This window comes from Indicator indicator, chromosome 5 (assembly GCF_027791375.1).
Source record: "Indicator indicator isolate 239-I01 chromosome 5, UM_Iind_1.1, whole genome shotgun sequence".
Lineage (NCBI taxonomy): Eukaryota > Metazoa > Chordata > Aves > Piciformes > Indicatoridae > Indicator > Indicator indicator.
In genome coordinates, this window is record NC_072014.1 from 3,881,926 (window position 1) to 3,909,056 (window position 27,131).

A 27,131-nucleotide genomic window follows, 5' to 3' on the forward strand; every position below is an offset into this window, starting at 1 on the left:
GGGCAGAAGAGCTGGCCCCGAGGCTGCGGGCAGCGCCGGGAGCGGGTCCGATTGTAGGCGCGGAGCAGCGGCAGCAGCTCAACATCAGAGCTTCCTGTGACATCACCCAGACCCGCCCGCGGCCAGCCTGCCCTCACTTTTCTCTCCCGCACGGCGTGTCCCAGTGCGTTGGGTGCCTCAGACATTGCTAGGCAGCAGCGGGGACCTGCCCCGCTCCTGCCGCTTGCCATCGCTTCTCCGGCAGCATAGCTCCTGCCCGCACCTTGCACCAGGCCGGCGGCAGCTCCTCCGCCACCAGTAACGGCCAGCGCTCTGAACCCAGTCGGTAAATACTGTACTGGAAAGGAGGAGACCACGGGACCTATCTTATCACCTATAAAGCCAGTGAGATTCATTCTACCCAAGCTAAAGAAAGAGAAGTAAATTCATTCGGATCTTTATTGAGAGACCATTTAGCATAGCGGCGTTCCTCCCTAATCTAATGGGCTCGACCCACCCCTGGCCGGGACTGCAGGGGGAGCGCTGTGTCCCGTCCTGCAAGTGCTGAGAAGCTCCACAGAGAAACGCTTTTATTCTTCAAACGTAAGACTGCCTTAAAAGGTCTCAATTGCATCTTCAAGTTCAAGCAAGTGCATAATTCAAAGTGCTACTTTGTTTCATACGCAAGAGGGAAAAAAAAATCTGTATTTAAATAATAATCATTAAACTATCAGGGGTAGACGGAAAACTGTGTGAATGTTGCTACTGCTGCATGCAACTCGATACTGCATTTGTTTAAATACCAGTGACTTAAAGCGCAGGCATCAGCCACCCAGTTTGAAAACTTCCATAACTAAAGACAAATCAAAATTAATAGAAGTCCCTCTACCAGTCCTAAAGAATTTTGTATTAGGACCTAAAAGTGTTTTTCTGAGAGCGCTTGCTCTTCGTAAAGCTGATACCTGTGCTCTCTACATCAAGAGACAGTTGCTGTGTGCATACAGCGATACTATGTTGAACAGAAGTTCATGAAGCATTAAACTGACACCTGTAACACCAATACTCCTCATAGAAGGCCCTAAGGATCTCAAAAAGATTATTACCTTGTAATTGCTCATGAAAATTACAACTACTGAATTTGCTCATGAAACAAGATAAAAGTGCTTTGTTTCCTTCTTACTACCCCATCCACTCTTTTTACCAGCAGAAACGTTTGTAAAACATATTGCGAACTGGATGAGGGAATTCATCTGGCCACTGAAAATCTTTTCATCAAAACTGAAAATAGCAAGAAATTCAAAACTAAGCAAAAAACACCACAAAAAAAAAAAAAAAAACACACAAAAAGAAAGAAAAAAACCCATCCAACCAACCAACAAAACCCACACCAAAACCCCAGCTCCAAGACAGAGTCAGGAAAAATTGGAAGAGAGCCACTGGACAGTATGAGTCGTGAAATCACACTCTAGGGTCACTAAAAGAGCAGGCCTATGACTTTAATTGGCACACATGAGTGTTCGTGCATATAGGATCTTACATCAACAGGAGAACGTTTGAGTCTTATAATCAGTGAAGAACTAAGAACTGGCACTCTAAACTTCTAGGCAATGTAAACAGATATAAACCTGGGTTTAGCTCTGATTCTGAACAGTGATGGAAATTAACTTCCTTGAAATAAATGGTGCCATCTCAGGTAGAGGAATTTCACCAGAAGTGAATCTGGTTGCATTATTTTAGACGAGTTCTATTTTAGACTAGTTCTGGGGACTCTCACATGATGGAATGTTTCACACTGTAACCTAGAAAAGAATCCATGTATTCTAGCCAACACGCATTCTGAGACAGGCACCTGAATTAGCTAGAGATATTTATTACATGTTTGATCTGGCATATCAAATGCAGAGGAGTTATAAGGGGTTTTGGGGTTTATTTTATTTCCATTTAAAAGTCTTATAGTCTGCTTATTTAGCTGTGGTTGGAACTTTCTTACTCCTACTCTACAGGTAATTCAGACTTCTCAGCTGGTGTAATTTGCACTTCAAAGACGCAGAAGGCCCCCACACTACTTCAGCTGTCCCTTGTATTGGTGTAAATTACACCAATACAGGCTGCCTTGGTTATTAACAGCGTGGGCGTCAGCAGTTCTGAAGGCATCTATGTGAGAACAGCTAACTCTGCTTTATCCAAAGGCAGCTTAAAACCAGGCAATGGGGAAAAAAAAAAAAAAAACTAATTCCACGACTTACCCCGAATTTTGATCTGAGAAGTTCAAGGCCAGATATGGTTTTGCAAATAACGTGACTCCTCATGATGGGCTACCGCTGTGACAAACGTCTCTTCCCTGGCCAGGGACTGTTTTTTCCCCAAATTCTCCTCCTGGTCCGGCAGCGCAGCACAGCAGCGCCGGCTCTCGGTCATGACCAAGGCAGCCGAGTTGCTGTGTTTCGCGGTCCCGTTCGCTGCAGAGCTCTTTCCGGCGGTGCCCCGCGCTGGCCACTCCATTGCCCCGTCCCGCCGCCGCCTCACACCTGCGCCTCGGGCGCGGCGTCGCCCTTCGGCGGCGGCCGGCGCGGTGCTGCCCCCTGGCGCGCAGGAGCCTCTATGCGCCCGCCTGCGTCCCGTAGTCCCCCGCCGGGTGCTGCCCGAGTCCCACTGGCGTGGGCGACCACCGTACCCCGAGAGCACGCCCAACAGCTTATGCGTACGTCATCGTCCCCTTCGGCCAGCATGGCCAGCACACGCACAGGCGGTGATAAGATACTCATGTGAAAAATAAAACCTGGATAAGTGACTTGCAACGTGACAGGAGATTGCAGGAGAAGCAATGCCAAGGGACCTGCTTGCACGTGTTGCCTATGAATAAATTACTGAGAGCTCAGGTGTAAACAAAAGCCACAAATGTATCTGCCACTTCACTGCAACCTGGTCCTTGCTCCAGGTGATACCACAGCAACCAATCAGTTCTGAAACATAATTAACCTCTAAGGTGAATGAAAAACAGGCCACAGGCCAAGGACTGATAGTTTTAAACCACAAAAGGGACATTTAAACTAGATGTAAGGAAAAAATGTTTTACTCTGAGGGTGGTGAGGCAGTGACCGAGATTGCCCAGAGAAATGGCAGAAGCCCTATCCCTGGAAACCTTCCAGGTCAGGTTGGATGGGGTTCCAAGCAACCTGATCTAGTTGAAAATGCCCCTGATCACTACAAGGGGGTTGGACCTTTAAAGGTTCCTTCTAATCCACACCATTCCATGATTCCATAATCCTTATGTCTGCTTTAATATGTCTGAAAGATACAATCTAGAAAGGTGAAGTCTTTCTCAAAACGTAAACAAGCCTTTGAAATGGTAGATGGGTTGGAGGAAGAGATGCTGGCTTAAACTGGAAAGAGAAGAGAAGCAGGGAAAGAAAGTGAAAAGGAGAAAAGTGAGGAAATCAGAGAAAAATCAGTAAAAATGTGAGAAAAAAAAGAATGAATAATAAGTATTTCTCAGAGACATTTTGTCTCCTATCAACTAAAGGTACATAACGAGTTATTGCACATCAGGTAATAAGTGGGAACTCTTCAAACCTCTGTAAAATTGCTTCAGCTTGTTGGCTCCCATCTGACGAAGTGAGAAATTTCATGGCACCCTCCATGTTTCCTCCACAGCAACAAGGGCAGGTTCTGGAAGGAAATGACTGGATGAATGGACTCCAGTTAGAACATGCAGTCACTGTCCCACCTTGGCATAGCTTCATTTTCTGACCTCTCCACCATTCTGCCATCTGGTTCCCTATTTTTTCCTTGTGCTGTGGCTTAACTACCAGCCCCCACCCTCCCTCCCCCCTTCTACATTCACCCTTTAGTTATCTTTGAGAAATGCAGAGAGCTTTTTTTTTCTTTTTTCTGCTTTTGGTTGTTCTGCAGATATTGGGGAGACATGAATGAAAACAAGAAGGACACAAAAGAAACTTCTTGCAGAGCTGATGAAGATCAGAACAGATCACACTGCAGTTTGGACTTTTTATGGGAAAAACTAATTCAATGCACTTTAGAACTACATGAAACTGAGACAAGAAGAAAGCTGGGTAACTGTTATAGTGGCCAAACCCAGCAGACACATCTTGATTATAATCAGAGCAGTTTTTATACAGTCTACAACACTCCAGACTTCTTATTGCACTAAGTAAGGAGCCTAGAAGATGAAACACTTCGCAATGTTTTCTTAGTCCATTGAATCAGAGGTACTGCTGAGATGCTAGAGGTCTTTTTCCATTTCAACAATGATGTAAGAGATCCCTGAAATGGATCATTTGTTTAATCACTGCACGAGAAGTTTCTCTAGTATAGTGTAAGCAGGGGATGGGAGAGTGTGGAGGAATTACCTGTTAGTCCTGTCCTAGCTACAGAGTTCTGGGAGAAAAGAATACTCTCTCAGTGGAGACACTCTTGTTAGTTTGCAGGATAGCTCAGCAAGCAGGAGACTTAGAAAAAAGGGGAGCAGCCACACAGCCAGGTTTCTGCAGGGACAGAAAGGATGATCTTTTTCCTAGACTTCCAGGATGTTGGTTTTGAATCCAGGCAGCCAGGGACAAATTGCTGGACCAAGAGGGAGCCTAAAGGAGAGATATGAAGTGACACATGCATCTATTCTTTCAGATCTAACATTTCTATTATCTTATTCAGAATATTGTCATAGGAAGTTAATTGTTCTAGTTTATGATCTAATAAAACTTAGAGAGCATACAAATCCTTGTGTTAGTGTTCTTAGTGGGACTGCTTTAAGAAACAGGTTAAGCAAACCCCTTCCCGTTCCTTCCAACCCTTGCAAAGCTCCACTCAGAGTCCTGTCACAACTGAAATCAGCACCAGGTTCAGGGCTCTAGTCACAGCTGAGCAAAGGACACTGCCTCTAGAACAGTTCTGTCCCCATCATCTTTATTTGGGCTTGATGCCAAATAAAAATTCTCCTTAAAGAAACATTGTCACCAGTAATAAAGATCCCCATATAAACCCCAGAGCTTCCGGAATCTTGCAATCTAGCTGCTAAAGAATGAGTTTTCTTCTCTTTACATGAAAGCTCCAGAAAACAAGGACAAATACCTCAGATTCATCCTAGGGGAATACCATGTTTCTTTGTAAAAAGATTTCAACAGTGTGTAGGACACTTTGCAGACATCAGGGACAGAAGGTGGCTATTATTATAAATATCTGATTTACCTAGCACTTGACACTTTCTTTTTTGCTTTACTCTGAAACCATAGATGCAGTGTCCCTACTGAGTCCTTGAGCTGCTGGAGAAACCAAGCTGCGAGCCTAGCCAAGCCAAGTCTACCTCAGCTTGGTTGCCACTCCAAAGTACCTCACACAATTCTGGCAGGTACCTGAATTTTAATACTAGCAGCCCATGGGAAATTGTTATAAATAAGAATGAAATGCTAGCTATTTTTACCACCTTTATCATTAAATTTATTCAAGAAAAGGAGCAGATGTTTGCACGTTCACCTGCATTCCTAGCCAGGCAGACACAAGCCACTGTCAATGTAGAAACAAGGTAGCTGGAATTAATGGGGTTCTCAGCCCACTGCTAAGTCCTGCCTCTCCCATAACTACTGGGGCCTAGAAGCAATACCTGCTTTTGGAGGCCATCTACACAGCTCTGCTAAAGCAGCTGCAATGCTACGAATGGAAAGATCTGGGAGCAGTTTAAACCATGTGCTCTCTGCACACTTGTCTGCAATGACAAATTCCAAATGGTCCAAGTATTTAACCTACTTGCTCTGCTCCTGTGCAGTGCAACTCACATCTACAGGCTTGACTCCTGGTGCATGGAGTACAGACGACACCTGAAGAGTAAGGTCAATAAAAACGATGAATTAGAACAGGAAGATATCAAACTGGAACTGAAACTGACAGGTAATGACACACCATATTAATTCGGTGTGGAGAACTGATGTTACTGGTTTTCAGCAGTCTGTGGAGTTTATAGGTTTCCTGTCAGAACTGCACTTGTCTGATTTATGTAAATATTGCATGGAGGTCTGTGGTGCTCATATATTTTATATAACAGGACTTCACATAAATACTTGGCAGTGTACATTTCAGTCCCATGAGCAGTTTTCAACTCAGATTTAATAGATCCTAGATTGAAGGAGTCATGAAAGGACTTAAGCACCAGAAGAGAGATTTGGATAGAAATTCTGTGTAAAACTCTGTGACTTTCACTTACTCTGTTACCCCAATATTTAGAAAGCAAAATGCTTGCATTTTCAGCACTAAAGCTTAGCCTCTCTGTAGAACTAGTCCAAAGTTCCTCAGGCATACAAACATTGGTGTTCTGAAATCACACAAGTGATTCATAGCGCATAGGCAAAAGCAGCTGAGTCCAACAGGTCATTTATTACTCTGCTGTTGCTGTCCTTGCTCCTTGCTGTAGAATCTGAGCCTGTCACATCTATTTCAGCTACTTATTTGCACTCCGCCTCTCACAAACAGCAGTATAACTATCCTCAGCAGTTTTAAGCATTAAGAGAAAATGTGATACATTAAAAAGAGATCTACATCAAAGAAGATAGGAAAGAGTTTCAAAATATCCTGCTAACTTTTCAGTCATAAACAGCAAGTGCTTCTAATAGGAAACCAAATACCTTGTTTTATTTTTTTCCCCTTTAAAAATGTCTCTCTTACCCAAGATCAGAATGGTGCCTTGAAGAAGGGCAGGAGCTCTACCACTGTTTCATGTCAATTTTAAAAATACTCACCAATATCCAACCAAAAAAAACCCTCAAAGTAAACTAGAGAGTAAGCACAGTGTTATCTCTAGAGCAACTGTATTTATTTCTACAAAGGGCATTTGTTCTGGCTTTGGTAAAAATTCAATATGTATTTCTTGACATTTTTACCTTGCTAGCCTAATGAGTCTAATTCAGTAACAGGGATAAAAATCAATGTTCTCAGCAAACGTGTTTAATTCTTTGCAAGTATCCAAAACATTGCTTCACAAATTTAATACCTTAATACTGTATGGATTTTGGTGGGATAATTCTGATCTCACATTCATTTTACAGTATTATGATTAACTTCAATGGAGTTAAGTCTAACTTGCATAACCTAAAATAATTCTGATTAAACAAACCCAGTGTCTACTTCCTCTTTATAACAATAGACCTATCTTTTAATCCACGACTGAAACCATCACTCTTTGACAAGCATTATGCTTTCTTTAGCACAAAAATAGATTTAAAAAAGAATAATGGCATAATAAAGTAAACTTGAATCTTGTCTTCTTTTTAAATCATTATGAGCTATATACCCACACTGTCTGTTCTGTCCTGTTTCAGCTCTGGCAATTACATACAATCAAACTACAATTTAAGAACCGTTATCAAAGTAAAAGGTAGTGTTTATTATCATGAATAAGGAATACATAATAAAAATATAAGCAGCTTAATAATATGTAATCAAAATAGTACAGTAAATACATTTAAACGGTATACACTAAAGGCTGTCATTCACTAGTGAATAGTTGTTTACTTCACATTTTCATAAAAATCAAAGTTGTGTCCCTCCAGGGGTGATTTCCTCATCCCAGTCTTTTACTGATTGTTTCTTTCTTTTCTTCTTGAGTTTTATTAATCTTCTTTCACCTTTTTTTTTATTGAATCCTACAGGTGAAAAGAAGAAAATAAGATTAGATGCTGTATGACTAATACATTTGAGATTACCAGAAATAAGATGTGAGCCTTGTTGTCATGAAATATTCTTTAAAAAAGAACACTGTCTTACCTATAGTCGCCACATGCCTGACCAGTGCCAAGTTGTCTCATTTCTGTTCGTGTACACTGTATTTTACTGTCCATCTTTCTCACTCTAGCTCCATGTCTCTTCTGATTTCCATTTTCACTTTTTTAAGACTTTCAACTACTAAATTCTATCAGGCAATACTTACTACCGCCAGTTGCAGGAATGTTTAAGCCTGTATAATATTTACCTCTCATGACTGTCTGTGGCAGTATCACTTCCCATACCTTTCTTGCAGATCCTCAAACATGACTTCCTGGAGGTGAAATTATTTTCATTCCCACCACAACCACTGTAGCTAAATGAGTGACATCTCCCAGTTGTGTAGTTGTAGAAAAATCTTAATTCTTTGGCTCTACAAAGTCCTTTGTCCATACTGGTCATGCACAAAGATGGGATAGGGGGTGGTTCTAGAAACAGCAAGAAAAGCAAGGTTAGAGACATCACTGCAGTTTGCCATTTTTCTGTTATGTTGATGTTATGACCTTGAAATTCATATGAAATTTAATTGCAAATGTAACTCTGCCCTTCTGAAAATTCAGGATACCTTACAGAGGTTCTTCACCATAAGAGTGGTGAGACACTGGAACAGGTTGCCCAGGGAGGTGGTAGAAGCCTCATCCCAGGAAGTTTTTAAGCCAGGCTGGATGTGGTTCTGGGCAACCTGATCTAGTGTGAGGTGTCCCTGCCCATGGCAGGGGGGTTGGAACTGGATGATCCTTGAGGACACCTCCAACCCTGACAATTCTGTGATGTGTCTTTTTATGATTACAAAAAGTACCACAGGAAATGTTACTCTCTTTGAATTCCAAATGCCAGCAAAAGCTTACCTGAAAGAAAGGTTTCCTATGTATTTAGTGATAAAATAGTTATTTCTGTGACAGGAGATAGTGTTCAAATTTGATTAGAGAAGTATAAGTGAAGTTTTTGTAAGAAGTGAAATTAATTAAACTTGGTCAGCTTTAAAAAGATGGTAAATACTAATGCTCGTTAATGAAGTGAATTTTCCTAATTCCTGCGAGACATTCTGAAATCAAGCAGAAGATAAGAGAACCCAGCATTTCCAACGTAAGACTCAATACCTTTATATTGAGTTTGCTGTATGAATACAGAAAGATTGACTAAAGAGATAGAAGTCAGTCTGCTGGAAAAGCCTGAGCGATTTTTCAAACAATAGCTTGTAACTCCCAGAATAACAAAGGATTGAACGTGAAGAGCAAGTGCACAAAGTGACTGGGGTGCTGGTGCTTTAGTGCTGCTGTAAGGTTTTTACCATTCCAAGGAGTAGGCTGATGGTTTGTTTCTTCAGTGTCGCTGCAACTGACAGTATGAGAACTGAAACACTGGAAGATGAACCTGTAGGTATCCAAAGTGACTGGGCACTGGAACAAGTTCAAGAAGCAAATCCATGCCAGAATTCCCAAACTTGGAGAAACTTCATTATCTATCAGCCTGGAGTGACTCATATACAAAATTAGAAGTGATACAATTGCTGCACAGGATGCAAGAAACTGAAAAGAAGTCATTATATCATCAGTAATGAGGAACCTAAAGGAGTGCCATTTTGCTTCAAGAAGTGGCAGAATTGAGACAGTTGATACCTGAACACATAATTGGAAATGTGAGGCTATTCATATGGCCTTCTTGACTTCACAAAGTCAGGTAGAAGTAGTTCAGAGATTTTAGGAAAAAATTGGGTTACAGTAGAGTTGTCACAAAAGCAGGAAGCAGATGAGTTGCTGAAAGCATGAAATGATGAAATAACTTGGGCAATTCAAAAGGATGGAAAGAAAATATCCAAAAAGAACATGCCACATCTTGTGCGTCTTACACATTGCACCTAGCAAAAAAGATGCTTCGTATGCCAAGTATAACAGCTGAACTGGCATGGTGAAAAAGCACGAAAAATTGCTGTGAAAGAAACAGAAGTGATCTATGGAGAGCTAAGACAGCAAAATGAACATTATACATTTGAAACTGTGTAAGCAACATCAGACTATTCAAAAAAGAATCCTGAAATGCATGAGTTGTTTTGTTTGTTTGTTTTTTCAAGATGGACCAAATTACTTACAGTTTATCAAATGAGCATTAGTGTGGCACAATTGTAAGAGCAAAGCTCACTCTGGATCCAGAGGAAGACCCCACAATATATCACAACTTATATAAAATCCACTGTTATATTTATAATGAAGATGGCTGTTAAATAAATCAATGCAATGCTTTTGGTACCACAAACTGAGAACTAATGCATGGAACTAATTTTCTCTCTCTCTAGCTGTAGAGAACGCTAACTTTCAAAGCATACGTTCAGCAACATTAAAGCAAAATATTTACCTCTGCTAACCTGGCAATTTCTGAAGAATAAAGCATAAAGGCTTGCCAGAGATAAAAGAGACAGCAAAGATTCATTATGTAACAGAATTTAAATACAGATTTTTGTAAGGTAAATTACTTATCTGGTGTGTAGAACTTTGCAGAGAGGCTCCACAGTCCCCTCAGGAAGGAGTTTCCACAACTGTAGGCTTTAAGGGTAGCCATGAAGCCAGTGATGTGGTTACTGGTGAATAAGGACTATCTAATGCATGTATGGTACAACTGGTGGAGCAGCATCCAAATGCTATTCAGAATCACTATTGCACTCTTTCTAAAAATTGTGTTGTTCTTTTTCAAGGTCAGTGCTAGATGAATTGAATGTTCCAGATACCAAACACTATTTCTGTTCGTCTCCAAAAATACTGTGTATTCTTTATACCCAAAGAAACAACCAGCCCATGAAGAAAACCTCGTAATTTTACCACATAGAAGCTTTTAATTTTTTTTTAACAAAACAGTAAGTGAAAATAAACTTCAAAGGACTTATTATAATTTCCTGTCTGCTGAGAAACATAAAAAAATATTATTTCAATGTATTAAAACATCTGTGAACTTTAAGTTAATCCAAACATAATATATACTGTGTCATGCTCAGCCCAACATCTCTCTTGGAGAACAATCTAGAAGCCTGTGAGCCTGTATGTTAACACACTCCCCAGGAGTAGACCCAGGTAAGTTTTCTTTCTTCAGCCCAGTTTCTAATGCTGTACTTGTGTGTATGATTACTTATGTAAATTTATGTATTGTGCTTGTTCTTTAGTTTCTCTCTTAGCTTCTGAGAGCTGCTGAAATGTTTTAGCTCCTGCTATTTTTATGAAGGAAAAAAAGAAAAAGGAAGAAGCAAATCCCACGACTCACAAAAACTACACAGAAAGGAAGGAGTACACACTGAAAACAGTACAAAAAATAGCAATAGGTGTCCCACTGTCAGAATTACTTTCCCCAAACATGGTCATTATATGTCTATGAACTACACATATCAACTTTACTGAGAGACTAGTTGAGACAGAAAGTCTGGTATTAACTCTGCTTTTTCTTCCTCAGTTTATATGACAGGGTTTTTTTTGTTGTGGGTTTTTTTTTTCACAGTGCAAGTAGAATTTTCATTATATTCACATAAGTCATTACCTGTTAAGATCAAGTAGATCATATGAACCTAAAAATTAATACATGTCATTAAACGCTTTCTACCTACATCATAGATGCAACTACCTGGCTCATCCTATGACCTTTGATGCAATTCTACAGAAATCAACTCTTACTTACATGGATAGCAACAAGCCTTAAGACTTTAGCTCCACCCTTGTGTCCACATTATTCTGTTTATCCAAAATATCTGATGTAAACAGGTTTTAAATATCCAATAGCAAGCTCATAAACTTGGATTTGTTGTGTATATTTCTGCCAAAAACAGGCAACATAAGTCAGGTCATGAACAGGTGTGGGAGAAAATTATCTAAAATTCATACAGGCAAAGGACAAATGAAAGCTTCCAAGCTGAGGTAGTCAAACACTTTCAAGTGTAACATTTTCTCCTGGAAAATGCTGATACAATGAATTACAAATTGTCCCTCAGAAACATGCCAATTCCATCAAAACCTTCTGAGGGAAATTGGATATTGTAACCCATCTCACCTAGAACTTGAACTCCCACCACTAGATCTGTAGGAGCTTCTTCAATGGGCTTTAGGCTTTACAATGATCTAAAGACAGTATAACATTCTGTTAATATTTCTGTTTCTTCTTTTTCTTGACAATGCAGATGTTTGGACTTGTTTTGGTGAGAGAATAAAACCCAAAACTTCAGTATCTGATATTCTGTTTCTGAAAAAACAGGTAAACTAATTGCATGAAACAAGTAGTAGATAAAAACGGCTATTGTTCTAACCTGTAAAAAGTCTAGATACCTATGAGTAACTTATCTTACCCTTCACTGCTACTTAAACAATGTTTAAATGTGCATGGTTTAAGATATAATTCTTCTCACACAGCCTTGAAGCCCAGACAGCTGGCTCTGTGTTGTGAACAGATGCCACGATCATACTTCAGGATCTCTGAAACAAGCATAGTCAGATATAGACTCATATTTAGCAAAGATCATCCCAACTCTGCACTGCAACAATACTCAGCTGGGATTGTGTGACAATGAATTGCTACTTGATGACAAAATATTTGAAGTGATCTCAGTGAGCTGGATGAGAAACGATGGTTGCTGCATTCTCTTTTGCTAGACACAGGTGTGTGACGCTCATGAAAGTTCAGGTTTTTGATATATGCAGACCTCAGTATCTCATTTCTGGTTGCAGCAAAGAGGAAATAAAAGAATCTTCAAGTATATAAGCTATTAGAAAAATGATGAGTCACCTGCACTTGACAGCACTCTATAGGTATAAATTGATGCAGCTCCATTATAGCAAATAGAACTGCGTCAATTTATATCAGCAAAAGATGTGGCCCTGAATTTGAGAAGTTATAACAGGAACTCCTTTGTGTGCCATTCCATAGGTACCAAGTTGAAAATGGACTTTTGATTCTGCATCCCACTTTTAGCACTCAATTTCCTGCCATAGATCATTAGATATAATCTAAAAAACGAAAGGTTTGATTTTTGGCTTCACTTTCTCTTATGTTACCCGGAATAAAAGTTATTTTAGATCTTGCAGCAGAGTAAGACCAGAACAATCTTCAGTCTCTACAGAAATATCGTTGTTGAGAGACAGTGCTAGAAGTTTCATGATTATAAGCAGGGTGGGGAAAAAAAAGTTTGCTTTCTGTGGCCACATGAGTTTAATTTTCTGAGGGCCAAGAATTTTGTTGGAAATCTATTAATCCAATACCATTACAGAGTTATGCATAGCACCAATAATATGTAATTTTTCCTGAAATCAAGATGAAATAACATTTCAGTTGTGAAGTACAGTATTTTACAAGAAATAGCTTCTTGCAAATTTTATTTTTAACGGTGGTCAAGTGTCTAAAACAGAGAAGATGTAGAGCCAGGCCAATATACACGCCAACTAGGTGTTACAGTGGCAGACCAGCTACTTGGCCTGCCCTTGAGAAGATGGGCATCAGCCCCTCTGTCTCAGACAGCCCATCCTGGAATAGCAGGACAGAAGCTACGTCCCCCCCATCTCTGGAGAAATCTGCTGTCACTTTTTGTCCTACCCTTTCCTCTCCTGTAGTGTGATTGCACAGAAGCACAGGATTTTAGCTCACCCCTTCAGCCTATAAAGGCACGAGCTGATAAACAGAATGGCAGCAGGTCACTGCACAGGTCAGGCTAGTGCAAGACAGACAAAGATTGTGTACTACGGAAGAATTTGTGAGGTTTTCACACTTTCCACTGAAACATGCTGGCCCTTCCAATGTCACATGTCTTGCCTGACCAATTCAGCTACACTGACTCCACCCACCCTTGTTCCCTGAGTCTTTCTTCTGCCAACCTTCAAGTCTTCTCTTTCTCTTAGGCTCACCTCTCCCTCCCCAAATCTGCTTTACCAGAAAATTCACTAGTGCTGACACATCCAAGAACCCTTCAGTTTCCTCTGAGAAAGCATAGAGAATCATGCCCTTTTGCTTGTACAGAAGACTTGTTTTGGGTATTCAGGGATTTATGTGATGAGTGAAAACGTTCAGGGAATGCGTAGGTTCTTCCGAACTTATTATTACCACGCCTTAAATCATTCAAATATTTTTCAAGAAAATAAGTTGGCAAAAGCTTTGCAGTTTTATATTCACAGTCATTTTAATAACAGAGTATTCTGATGCTTTGTATGTGGTGAATGAACAATCCAACTATCAGAGAAAGTTACCTCAACCCAACAGTACTTGTGGATCACAGCGGAGGTGAAAGAACAGAGTACAACACACATTTGAGCATTATAAGTCATGCCATAACACAGGAATGCTATCCTACCTGCCCATTATTTTACAGATCATATAAAACAAAAGCCTTAAGCCATCACTCAATCCCCAAAAGTACAAGTAAGTGTAAATGCAAAAAAACCACCAGAAATACTTGGTAAGAACGCTCAGGCTTTTCCCAACTGTTTCTTGTTTCCTCTTGCATAACTGTGGATCACAAAAATGACATGCCTCAAATTCAATCACCCTTTGCAGTGTGAGCAAGCACCAGTAATCTATAGTGGACACTATTAAAACCTGGCCCTCTACAGTAAAGGTCCAGTACATAGTGCAAAAATACAGACACAAATTTACAATCACATTGATTACACTCAAACCAAGATCTGAATTTAATGTGGCCTCAGTGAAAATAAAAATTAATTATAAATGTACTGTGCCATATTCCAAAATCCAAAGATGGTCCTTTTTAAGTGGGTAAAAGGAGTTTTAAATCAGTTACCAATTAGAAGTGCATGACAATATTAATTTTGACCAAAAGAATTCATCATCAGTGCACTTAGTCCTTAAATTTTTATATTATCAGACCTTCAGAAAGTGCACACATTCAAAACGGGACAAGATGTGATCAGTTTTCCACTTTCTCATGTTTATGGGAGATCTGATGCTTATGGGAGAGTAGCAATGTATTTCTTTGCTTTGATTTTCTTTACTTAACAAAACATTCTTTAGTGTGAGGTGTGCTGGAAAATGGGTGAAAATAGCAAAGCAATTCACAGCATGTATCGAAGCCTAAGACCTAAGAATCGCCAAAGTGAATTCTTACCAAAAAAAAAGGGAAACTGGTTGCGCTCTGCCTTTGGGAAACTACTGTTCAGAGTGTTGGACTTCTCCTCATTCGGAGCAGTTGGCAAGAAATTTACTAAAAGACAAAAAAAAAAAAAAGAAAAAGGTAAGTGGTGGGTTATCTAGACACAACAAAGCTCTGAAAATAAGCTATGAATGGTATCCATTTGCCTTGCTCCATGCCAGTATCAATATCACTAAAAGGCAGAATTTCTGTAAGTCCAAAAGGCACAGGAAACTGAAGTGCTGAGGCAACTTTGGGATGGACTCCTCTTTAATTCTGCTGATACATGATTTGAATCCAATATGGTTTTCATATTTTAATATTCCTAGCAGACATTCTAACCTTTGCAATTGCAAGCCTTTTTCAAAATATGTCTTAGCCACAAGAAAATGGTGATGAAACTAGTTTTAGTAGTACTGACTACTCACTGTGCTTACATATTTCAACTAACACATGCCTTCAAACAAATGGGAAAACAGGTGGATAAGCCAAGGAGTGTCTGCATTAAGAAAGGGTAACTATAAGCAGCAAAGTCTTACCAGAAATCCCAGGGACCTGGTTGGGTTCTTCCACTGGGGAACTGCTGTTGACACCATTAGGATGCTCTTCAACTGGAACAACTGGCAATAAATTTAGTAAAACAAAAATGGAAGGAAAACAGTAAGAAAAAAGCCACAAAAACCCAATGTCCCCATAGCATCTCTTTCTTCTTGGGTATTCATATTATTTCAAATTAAAGTGAAAAAAAAAAAAAACAAAAAACCACCAAAATATTCTGCGACTTTTATTCCAGAAGGTAAAAGTGGAATCAGAGCCCAGAAAGAAATGCTTCCACAATGGCAGGAGGAAAGCACTCTCTTTTAAAAAGAAGCATGGTGGGTCTTTCATATACTAAATGGGAATTAGCTCAAGTTCCCCTTGCCAAAACAACAGATTATGAAACAAAACTGGAAAATGGCTCACTAGAGGCAAATAAGACACAAGGCCTGGGTGGGAAGCACTTTGTGAAGGGGAGAGATGTTATGAAGGTTACTCCGACACAGAACAACTCACAGGAACTAGTGGGACAAGGAAGTGAATGAATGATCTGAATAGCTATTTTGTGGTTGCCCAGTCAAGTCATTCAAAATTGAGGGACAGGTTTCCCATGATTCTTTGGTTGGAAATACAGAATTATAGAATGTTAGAGGTTAGAAGGGACCCTCTAGAGATCATCAAATTCAACCCCCCTACCAAAGCAGGATCACCCAGGACAGGACACAGAGGAACGTATTCAGGCAGCTCTTGAAAGTCTCCAGAGACTGTTCCAATGCTGCCTCACCCTCACAGTAAAGACATTTCTCTTCATGTTGAGGTGGAACTTCCTGTGTTCCAGTTTATACCTGTCATACCTTGTCCTATTACTGAGCACCACTGAAAACAGACTGTGACCTACCCCTCAGATATTTACAGATATTAATAAAATCCCCTCTCAGCCATCTCTTCTCAAGACTAGACAGCCCCAGTTCTCTCAGTCTTTTTTCACATACTTGGTTTGAAAAGAGAATATTCAGCTGTTCAGGTTCAATAGTATGTATTAGCATGCTATGATCTTATAAAGCCCAGCAGTTAGCAGGTTTTAGATTAACTATTGTGAGGAAAGCATAAAAGTAGGAGTGCTGTAATATTCAGTACAGTTCAGTACCTATTCAATTTTTAGTTCATATTTCCCATGTTTGTATTTTATATATATATATAATTACAGTAGATTTTAGATATAAATTAATGACACCTCAGAACACCCTAAGCTGCCTTTTCCTCCATGCAAGATACCTGCAGAAGACAACACCGTTTATATAAGAATAATACTAAGAATAATGAGGACATCAACTTACAGTTGTCTTGGCAGGTAGTCTGGCATTCTTCCAAGCTCCTGAAGTTGTTCTGGTTTCCAAGGCACCCACCATACTTGAATAATTCACATAACTTGGTCTCTTTGTTATAGAAATACCTGGAAAAATAGCCTCGGCAGACTCCAGGGTCTTTCTCATGAAAGCAGAAGCTGGGCTTTTCTACAAACAATGGTAAATAATGAACAGAGTGGGGGTAGGGAAAAAAAAAATCAATACACATTCCAAGGTAACAATAGAACTGGATACACTATAGAACAGAACAACACACCTGTAACTTTGGAGTAAAGCCCAACTGTAAAATAATTGCTGCTTTACCATAGTATTTTTGTTTGATACGTAACACTGCAATATTATCCTTTTATTGCTTTTGCTCCTCTTTTCCAGTAGCCAGTCAATCGTATCTTGGAAAGTAGGGACAAATGATCACAAAGTTGTGGACACTTAATCCCTGGAAGTGTTTAAGACCAGGCTGCATGAGGCTTTGAGCAATCCAGTCTCGTAGGAGGCGTCCCTGCCCGTGGGAGGGGGGTTGGAACTAGATGATTTTAAGGACCCTTCTGACTCAAGTCCTTCTAGTAATCTACGAATAAAGTGTCCTCCTACACTGAAGCTTTAAGATTAGCATTATTTTTTACTATTACATCTATTTTAGCCAAATATATATTAAAAATTATTGTTAGATCAAGAATATTATTAAATTCAATGCACACCCTAAATTTATATAAAACATTGTAATAATTACTATTTTTCCAAGAAATCATTGTTAATATGTTGTCTTTCAATGGTTATAAAGCTTCATGAACAGCAAAATGCTATTTTTCAGAGATCACATGTAAAATCAAACCATTGAAATGTTGTCCTATAAAGTAACTAAATTAACTGTTTTAAACACTCCTGAATAGCCTATTTTTTATTTTTCACTACAAATTTCCCTCTCTTCCAGTAAGTATATGTATTCTACAGTTCAGGTATTTCATGTTTCTCACTATTCAAATGCAGAACTTACTGATGTTCACAGATTAAAAAAAGAATAAGTTTACACAGACCAACAAAACATGAAAGGTTTGGGTAAAGCATACAATATGCTTTCAGCTGGGAACAAAAATGAGACAGTTATGTAAGCAGGTAGCAGGCAAGAATCTGCCAGAGTTATATATATATTCTGTACACCATCTATTGGACAATAGCAGCTAAAGAAACAACTCTTTCATTAAACACTGCATAGTACTGTGAAATGAGAGAAAATTATCATTAGATAGATATTAACTGAGAAAGGAAGGTAGATGAGTATGTAAAGCAGACTAAGGGATTATGACTAATTCTTAAAACCAGCTGCTCTTCATTTAATCTTACACCGAGTGGTTCTTGCAGAAAAAGGAAAGGAAGCCCCAAGAAATTCAGCTCACAGCAAACATTTATAGCCATGTTTTGAGAGAGAGGTCATGAGGGCAATATAATCCTAACCACACAAACTAGTATTATGCATCTAAATGCCTTTCTCCAGAGATTCAATATGCAAGACTACGCCACCAGAAACAATAGTAAACATGTAATGATGTTGCTGATAGCCTTGAGTTGGGTTTAACAGGGTATTCTCTGTTATGTCACTAAAAGCAGGGAACTAGGTTAGACCTTAAAGGAAGTAGTGCCAAATGGCTGCAGTATCTGTGGAAAATCAAGTTTAGTAACTTCCTAGCATAGAATTATTTATTTTTTTAAAATGCATTAAGAATAGGAAAGACAGTAGAAAACAGGAAAAGAACTCATAGTCGCAGGATGAAAATATTCCAAATAAATAATTTAACTTTGCAGAATGGTAATTAAAAAAAAAAGTGCAAATATTGGCATTTCTGTGAGGCACACCAATTTGAGGAGAAGCAAGTGGGCAAGATGAAGGAGGGTAAGCAGAGAAAGAGGAGCTGACTTGGGATGAAATTTGCTTAAGTCTGTATTTGGGGAGGTCTGGCTACTGGCATTGGGCCCAATACAGATAAATGCCTTATGTGGAAAGGTAAAAGGGTGGAATAAATCTTCACAAGATGTATTCTAAGTGTCATGCTTAAATATCCTTGTTAGGAACACAGGTTACCTCAACAGACCAACATGTAAGTCATTCTTAGTGCTTATTAGTGGCTAATTAAGAAGGCTGAATATTGGGCACTTATATTTCTGGAAATAGACTGTCCCTTTAGGAGTGGGAAACTCGCTCCTTCACTTAGTGCGTAATTAGGGGATCTGCTAGCTCCTATGCAGGCAATGCTTGAAAAGTTCTGTTTCAGAGTGATTTTTTTCCCTAGTTTTACTAACTGTGGAGGAAACATTTAGACTACTCTCAAAATACAATAAGACTTCCACATCATGTCTAATAATACAGCACTTGAATCTCTGCAGATTGCTTTTCACTGAAGAAACAGAAAAAAATGTCGTGTTTATTTTGGGGAGAAGAGATTTCAGCTATCCTCTTCAGTGACCACAATTGTCCTCAAAGTCTTTGATGCATACAAAAGTACAAGATTAGGAGTCAGAATTCACTTTTGTCTGACATTGCTGGTTTTGTTAGGAGATAGCTTGGAACAATACATAAAGAATTTATCAAAATAAGTTACATTCCTTATTGTTGTATAAGAGTCTCAGATTGCTATGTAAACATAATTACCTTTCTTAATCTTTGCTGCCATAATCTTCTGAGGCAATTCTGCAATACAAGTAAAAAGAATTTAGCAAAAGCAAACAATGTAAGTCTCTTATGATACTAGTTCTTAGCAATGACAGTGAACACTGTGGAGGAAGATCACAGCATCTCTTCCTCTTCTTCTCATTACTTGAGAATTATGGAGAATCTCTTATATTGGAAACCTGAGGATATAGACAGTACTGGAAATGGTATTATGCCAGTATGGAATTGAATAGAATCAGGATCCTGTGCTATGTAATCTTCCTCAGCAAAAGACAAGTAATTAGGCTAACTTAACCCAGCTGCTGTAGCTACTCATACAGCTAATAGCTTTGGAGCTCATCTAGTTAACAATGAAGACATTTCTCATGCTATCCAATTGTCTGTGTAGTCTCTAAGTTTTCATTGCACTGTTTTATGATATTAAAGGTCACTTGGCCAAGATTCTTCACCTATCTTTAGGGTAGTGCAGACAACAAACTCATTTGTACTGCTCTTTGAGTGCATGATCAGCAGTGACGAAGTTGCTGTTGTCATGTTAAATCATCCTTGCTTAAGAAACTGGATATCAGAATTCGACCCCACATTCTTTTTCAGTGACTGAGAACCTTCCTCCCTTCTAGAAGACTGCCTAATCATAAAACTACAAAGGAGCCCCAAGGGTCCCTGGCTCAGCGAATGTAAAATAAAGGCTGAAAAGTTCTCAGCAGCTGAGAGAGAGAGAAAAGTGGCTAAGGATAGCTTACACATTTTGTAGTACAGAGGTATTTAGCAAGGCACTGAAACAGCAGCTTCTGGGCCTCACTTAAGTCATCTTAATTGCATTGCTTCATAATTCATATTGTATACTTGTGCTTTTCTTAATGGCATTACAAAGTGTTAGTTTCTCTAAAACTCTCTTTTTCCTACTGACTTCTTGCGTATGAGAGAAGAGATAGAGCGGCACAGGTAATGCTTTGCTTGAAGCCGCCTACCGGAAAGAAAATGAAATTAAAACTACTATAATGAAGCAATACATTTGTCTGACCCTGGTCATCACTCTTAGCTACCACAGCTACCCTACCAATTTCCTGTAGTACATGCTAAGAATAGTAGCTCAGTAGTAAAAGCATAATACAACTACTTTCTATTGGTGATGGCTCTGCTTCAGTGGGTACATCTTCCTGCTCATAAGGCCCCAGTGAAACCATGGCCAAGCCTTCTCTGAAACATGAAATGAGAGGGAATTCAAAGGGAAGTACTGAATTTAAATAACATGCATTAGTCTATCATGCCACATTTCCCAGAAGGCTTCTAAGTCGTACACCTGAATGACATCACTACAGCCTCGGTGACATTGTGTGTGAGACACAGTTGCCCTGTCCAGCTGATAAGGGTGGGGTATACAGTAATGCTATGCCCTACCCCAGCTTGGAAGCACCTACTAGCAAGACCTCAGGCTGTAAACAATTTCTGCTGGAAAGCAGAGTTGCTGCTGTGCCCTTCCTTGTTATGGAACCAGTAAAAGAAGATACTTAAGACATCTGTAATTTGCAATTTTTATAAGGTCTTGTCTTCACCCCCTCACCTTGGTAACAATCACTTCACAGAACAAAATGGAAAGGAGTTTTAGCAGTTTATACTCCACTCATACTCCACTTTATAGAGTGATATACCTTCTGTGGCTCCTGTTTTAAGAGGTGCTTCTGCTGACTAATTAGTTTTTAGCATTAGCTGTACTGCCTGCGTGTGCCATAATCCCACCACAGTTTGTTTGTTTGTTTCTTCTGGAAACAGCCTGTGTTATATTTTCAAAGCTAATCCATCAAGCAGAAATTCTGTTAGGATATATTTTCCTTCCATCTCTAGGACAGCACAGCTGGCATCCGTAAAAAAACATCATTTAAAGATATGACATGCACTTCAGAGTGGCATGTTATTTGTTTGAACATATTTTCAGTGCTTCCTATTAGCAGGAGGCTGTGCCTTCTGCAGTTAAACCCAAACCCATGACCTAAACCATGGACATCAGGCCCTTTAACTAATTTTACTCAGCTGTCCCCCTCAGGCCAAAATCAGCAGTTGTGCTTTGGCATATGATATCTGCTCTCCTGGCACAGAACAGGAAGAATTTATTGTGAGTGGATACAGGCCCAGGGTGTTTTAATCTTACTACCATGTCAACAGTGTCTTTTTGCTTCTGGTTTCAGTAAAAAAAAGCCAAATCCACAGCTGAATTAATTTCTTCTTTGTAAACAAACTATTTCTGAGTAAGCTGCTGTGTAAATAGTAGACATTAAAATTGCTGTCAGGGCCAGAATCTTTTATCAGCAGGTATTTTCCCATGCTAGAAACTCAAGTAGTCCAAGATATACCTTCACTGCCTTGAAAATTAGGACTTTTGCACTAATGAAGACTTTTGTGATTCTGCTCATATCCAGTATATATATATATGGAGAATAAAGGCAAACTTCTTTTAAAAGTAGTTTTTTCTTCAGTGATGTGTATTGGGCACGTGAAACAAAAAATGCATTTGGTTTCTAGGAGAACTAGTGTCAGAACTAGGCGTCTTGAATCTGAACAGTCTTCGAGTGTCTCGGAGTAGCCAGTTTGTAGTTGGGCTCTCTGAATTCTCCTGTACTGACTTCAGTCACTTCTGGGAATTCCTCCATTTTTGTCTTTGCATTCAAAAATTTTAAGAAGTTGCTCTGATACAAGGAGCCTGAAAATTCACCCAGGCTGGTTCATTTATTCTTGTATTTGTGCTTAGTATCACATACTTTGACTATTCACATTATTTTTTCTGAATTTGTATATATATTGCAAAACTTCCCTTTACCTTATTTCTAGCAATCTTGACCTTCACATTCTTCATAGTGACAACCGTCTGATAATTCTTTATTTTAAACACTTTCCTATCATTCAGGCTGCCTTTTCAGTCTGATTTGTACAAGAATTGAACAGTGATTTTCCTGCAGTAATAAATACTGGAAACATTAAGTAAGATTAATATAACCATACACTACAAGACTGCACACAGCCAGCCAGATTTGACAAATAGAACCTACTGAATTGCATTTATTATTTTTAATTTTAATTATTTTTTACTGAATTCTGTTGACAAAAGCAGGTTAACTTATGAGTTTATTTAATGGCTGATGGCTGACAGCATACTGTGTCTGCCAGCAAACCATTTTATCTGCTGCTGTTCAGAGAATACAGAAATAATGAGCCCTTATTGCTCCAGTTCCTCATAGTGGATTCAGTGTTTGCTTACACCAAATACTCTGCTTGGGCTGAGAATCAAGATGTAGACACTAAACCAGTGACACTACTCATTTTAAATAACTTTTAGTTTTATTCCACCATTTATATGCAACTACAGGATTTGTCTAGAATGGCTGTTCTAGATATTGGTCTAACAGATCACAGTATTAGTCAAAATAGTTGAAGAATTTAATCGACTTGACCATAACTTTTGGACACTTCCTATTTGAAATTCTTCATCCATCAACACTGCCTTTTCCAGTTGAGACTTCTGTTTTAGCCTTTAAACTGGAATTTAAGACAAACACTCTAAATTACCAGGAAGTCACATGTTTTGGATGAGATACTGGCAGCTGCAGTGCTGCAAATAACCCTGCTACAAAGCATGGCAAATGTGCTGTGGGTCCAGCTGAAATCCAAAACCAGATACCAGATGTAAAGTACCAAAAGCCAGGGTGGTGACAGAAAAAGAAGAGCTGTCTTCACATCCTAGACCCCAGGTCTTTCTGACATGAAATGCTACTGAAGAAAAATTATTTTCCATATTTTTTTTTTCTCTTGAAAGATTGTATTCATTAAGCTTTGTGAAGCCATAATGAGAAACAGATTAATCACAATTTTCTAAACAAAACACTGTAGAAATGAAGAAAAAAAAAAGGCCTTTTAAGAAAGTTTGTAACGATGTTGCCACATTAATTTTTTAAAGTTATATTGCTGGTGTGGGGTTTAGCAGCAAGTTTCATTAATTTCACTGCTGAAAATTTAATAAGTATGGAAAGACAATTTTAAGGAGGGGAAAAGAAATAATCAGTTAAATCCAGTAAAAAGATTCCTGACTCTTAGATGCCATATGACAAAGTAAGACATTTAAGACTTGATAGGCCATTTGTCACACAATTACTATGCAAAGTATGAATTCCACAATTTTGACACTTTTCAACTTCTTTAAACTGTATTAATCTGTCTTGACACTCATGGAAATATGAGCATTCAATTCTGAGAGGTACACATCTTCTGAATAACCACAAAGAACAAGCAACATTAATTGTCAAAATAAGATTTTGAACAGTTTCTATCAGCTTCTCAAGTGAAGGAGAAACCTGGGATCAAAAATTGGATAAGATTCTATGAACACAATAAAAAACATCTGTGCTGTTCAGCAGCTTAGCCCAGCCTCAAAATCGATTTAATTTTAAGAACGCATTGAAAACAGGCTTCTAGCTAGAAAAGAAGCTCTGTTTCATTGGTCTTTCTGTTCCACAGGTCCACTAAAAAGTCACACTTACCTTTCCAAATCCTGAATGTTTCTTTGCACAATGTAAAATGATTCAGATTAATACAACATAGCATAAACTTAGGAATATATTTGGGAAATAATTAGAGTTATCATATTACTGTATTAATATGAACTGAAGATAGTCTCTACTTCCAAAATGCATATGGTTAGGGATGAGAAACAAAAGATGCAATTAAAAAGCTGTTAGAAAGATAAGAGAATAGGTACTGGCCTGTTACCACACACTTCTTCTGACATTCTTCCAGTGTTAGAAAGTTGTTCTCATTGCCATGACACCCACCATATTCAAATATTTCACACTCACGGCTTTGAACATTGAAGTAATAGCGTATGTGGATTGCTTTGCATGGACCTTCATCTGCTTTCATGGCACAGACTGAATGCCCTACTTTCAGTGGTGGCAAAGCAGCACCTGTAATACAGAGGAGAAATAGAGTAAATGTTTAGGAAGTAAGCTTGCTTCATTGCACAGCAGAACTTCAAAATGAGGCTGCTTACATCTTCTGCTAGAGAGACACTGCATAGCATCTGTCTGTAAAGTTCTAAACACACTAAACAGATCTAAAGTAAATAAAATTATCACCTGCATTAGAAAACAAATTCTACTTGATCAAATCAGTGGTGTGGTTTCAACTTTTAACCAGACTAGCTCATGCTATAAACTCTAACTCCTCATCATAAATCTCTGCATAGTCACAGGAGTTATTAAATGAATCTGAACAGATACGTTGAGAAAATCTTAGTAGCTCCCAAAGACACAATGACAATCCGTACATGGGAAAAAAAAAAAAAGGAAGGTTCTTTGTGCTCTCTTCAATGCACTGCTACTAGTGAACACAGGTCATCAACACTTCATGGCAGTGTGGGATGAACTAAGCAAGGCAACCCAGAAGAGGGCACTATTCCCCTATCGGATTACTTTACTGGTACATAAACCCACCTGGTACCAGGAAAAGGTTCACCACATTGTCTAAGTTTCATTGATTCAAAGCTAAGAAGCACACAACTAGAAAGTTAAGGTGAAAAGAAGCTATCTTTTCAAATTGTGGCATTTCCCTGTCATTCAAAAACCATTATTAGGTCAGAAAAACTTTTGTAAAAATCTGTATTGTGAAGAACACTAAGCGAAGTTTTACCTTGCCAGTGTCTATAAGGATATTCTGGCTCATGATCCAGTCCGTGATAGTGTTCCTTTATCAATATACAGTTTGACTTCTTGTCTTGGTTTGCTTTTTCAAGGGACTATTTTACCCTAGAGGACTTTGTGTGCTTGCAATAGCAGCCAGAAGAGCAGGTCTAAAAATTGCCATTAATTCCCACAAAGCTAATCAGAACCTTAAGGTCTCTTAACATGTATATGTAAAAGTACCCATCAGTGCTCTTTGCAGTGGGCCAGGAAAGAAAAAACAAACTGAGGGCAAGAGTTTACACGATCATTGTACAGCTTCCTACTACTAATTAGACTAAGTTTCCAGTTTTAATTAAAAGAATTCACAAAAAACAGGCTTTGTGATACGGTAAAAGAAAATTGCTATAATTATTACCTACCTGGTCTGTGGAGATCTAAGTTTAACATGTGAAGTTTGCCTTATTATATGTCTAAATAAAATGCACAGCTGAGATAAATCCTCGTAAATACCGAGGTCAGTGGAAGTTTACTAATTTTATTCCATTTGACCCATTGCTAGCTATAAAGCTAGAGGAAAGGAAAATTTTCAGCACTAAACCCTATTTTTAACTCATAGCATTTAAAATCCTGAAAAATTTACAACCTTTATTAGCAAGTACCACTGATGCAAAAATTAGATCTCCTAAAATTGGACAATTTAGTGGTAAAATGCAGGTTAAAATGAGTAATTTTGAAATTCTCCCTAAAACAGCTCATTATTGTTTTCTCTTTAAGGAAAATAGACAATCTTCACCAATATTTTCAAATCTAATCAGACATGTCCTGAATTAAAACTTTTAGAAAAGTTAGATTCAGTGAAATTCCTATGGAACTCAGATTGCCAAACAGATTTCTGAATTTTTTTTCTTGCCACTTTTCTTATCTGGGTCTTCATGAATCCGTGAAGAATTATGGTTTAGAAATCACAAGAGATTCCAAGTTTGACCTCAGATTCTAAAGTTCTCCAACAAGTTTGGGAATCCTTCGGAAGGGATTTTTAAAAGGCTCAACATGAAAAGCTGAGAGGATACTGCATTGCAAATTGAAACTCTGGAATTCCCCCACTCTATAATAGGGGGAAAAAAATTGCCTTCAAAACAGTGAAATTTTCAGTAACTCTTGGAATAACTCCTGAAGTGGTAAAATCAAACATTCAGATCTCCACTGAAACAGATCCAACTTAAATGTGGTTGGGGTGAGGTCTGGCAGCTGGTTTATAAGCATGTTATTTTCTTGGAACACAAGAAATAAGATCTCCTACATGACCTGTGTCAGTGACACAGTTCTCAACCAAAGAGGAGGTTGAGAAAACTTGGTGGGTTTCCCAGCTGTTGGATTTTCAGACACAGAGTTATGTCAGCTCATTTTGCTTGCTACGTTACGCCACACCAATGGTGTGGGCTATCAAAACACAAGTAGCGTGCGAGCATAGTTGCAAAACTACACAAAGATGATGAACAAATGGCTTAGTAGAGATCATCTTAGGAACTTCCTGGTCTCAACTCCTAGCCTATTTTCCATCAAACCCACAGAACTAAATTACTGTTTTGCTTTCCTCTGCAGTCACAGTGACAGTGGTACCACTGTCAGATGTGCTGGCATCTGCGGCAAACATAACAACTATCTGTGTCACACTTTTTGGCAACCAGACATACATTTTCATAGGAATACTAGAGAGTTACCATACTTTTTACTGTACCCTGTGAAACCCCCATGGGCCAAACCTTCCAACTTTGAACAACAATCAAGTGACTCTGAAGTCTCAAAGGGATTCACAGGAACTGAATCATTCTTGTGTCTGGGAACAGTGAAAGAATTCCTCGCCATTATTTTACACCTGGGACCACTTAACTCACACAGATGATATAAAACTAGCTTTCCTTCTCAGATTAGAGCAGCAGAGGAGCAGGCAAGTGTGAGTGTTTGGCCAGTAGATCTGCAACGATACAAATCTGCCTGTATTGATTTCACATGTGGAATGTACCTTAAGAAAACTAATTCTT

The 27,131-nt window shown here is 38.8% G+C and overlaps 1 protein-coding gene across 1 annotated transcript in view; it reads right to left on the minus strand.

The window, feature by feature from the left end:
- Positions 1-7,460: 7,460 nt before the first annotated feature.
- TFPI (tissue factor pathway inhibitor) overlaps positions 7,461-27,131 on the minus strand; it is a 35,296-nt gene continuing 15,625 nt past the window's right edge. Inside the window, exons 3-9 of the mRNA XM_054380924.1 lie at positions 24,172-24,372; positions 19,400-19,438; positions 16,724-16,914; positions 15,391-15,484; positions 14,828-14,923; positions 7,992-8,174; positions 7,461-7,628 (exon numbers count right to left, since the gene is read on the minus strand). Of these exons, the coding sequence (XP_054236899.1) occupies positions 7,516-7,628; positions 7,992-8,174; positions 14,828-14,923; positions 15,391-15,484; positions 16,724-16,914; positions 19,400-19,438; positions 24,172-24,372 (917 nt within the window). The 3' untranslated portion in view covers positions 7,461-7,515. The remainder of the gene's footprint in view (positions 7,629-7,991; positions 8,175-14,827; positions 14,924-15,390; positions 15,485-16,723; positions 16,915-19,399; positions 19,439-24,171; positions 24,373-27,131) is intronic.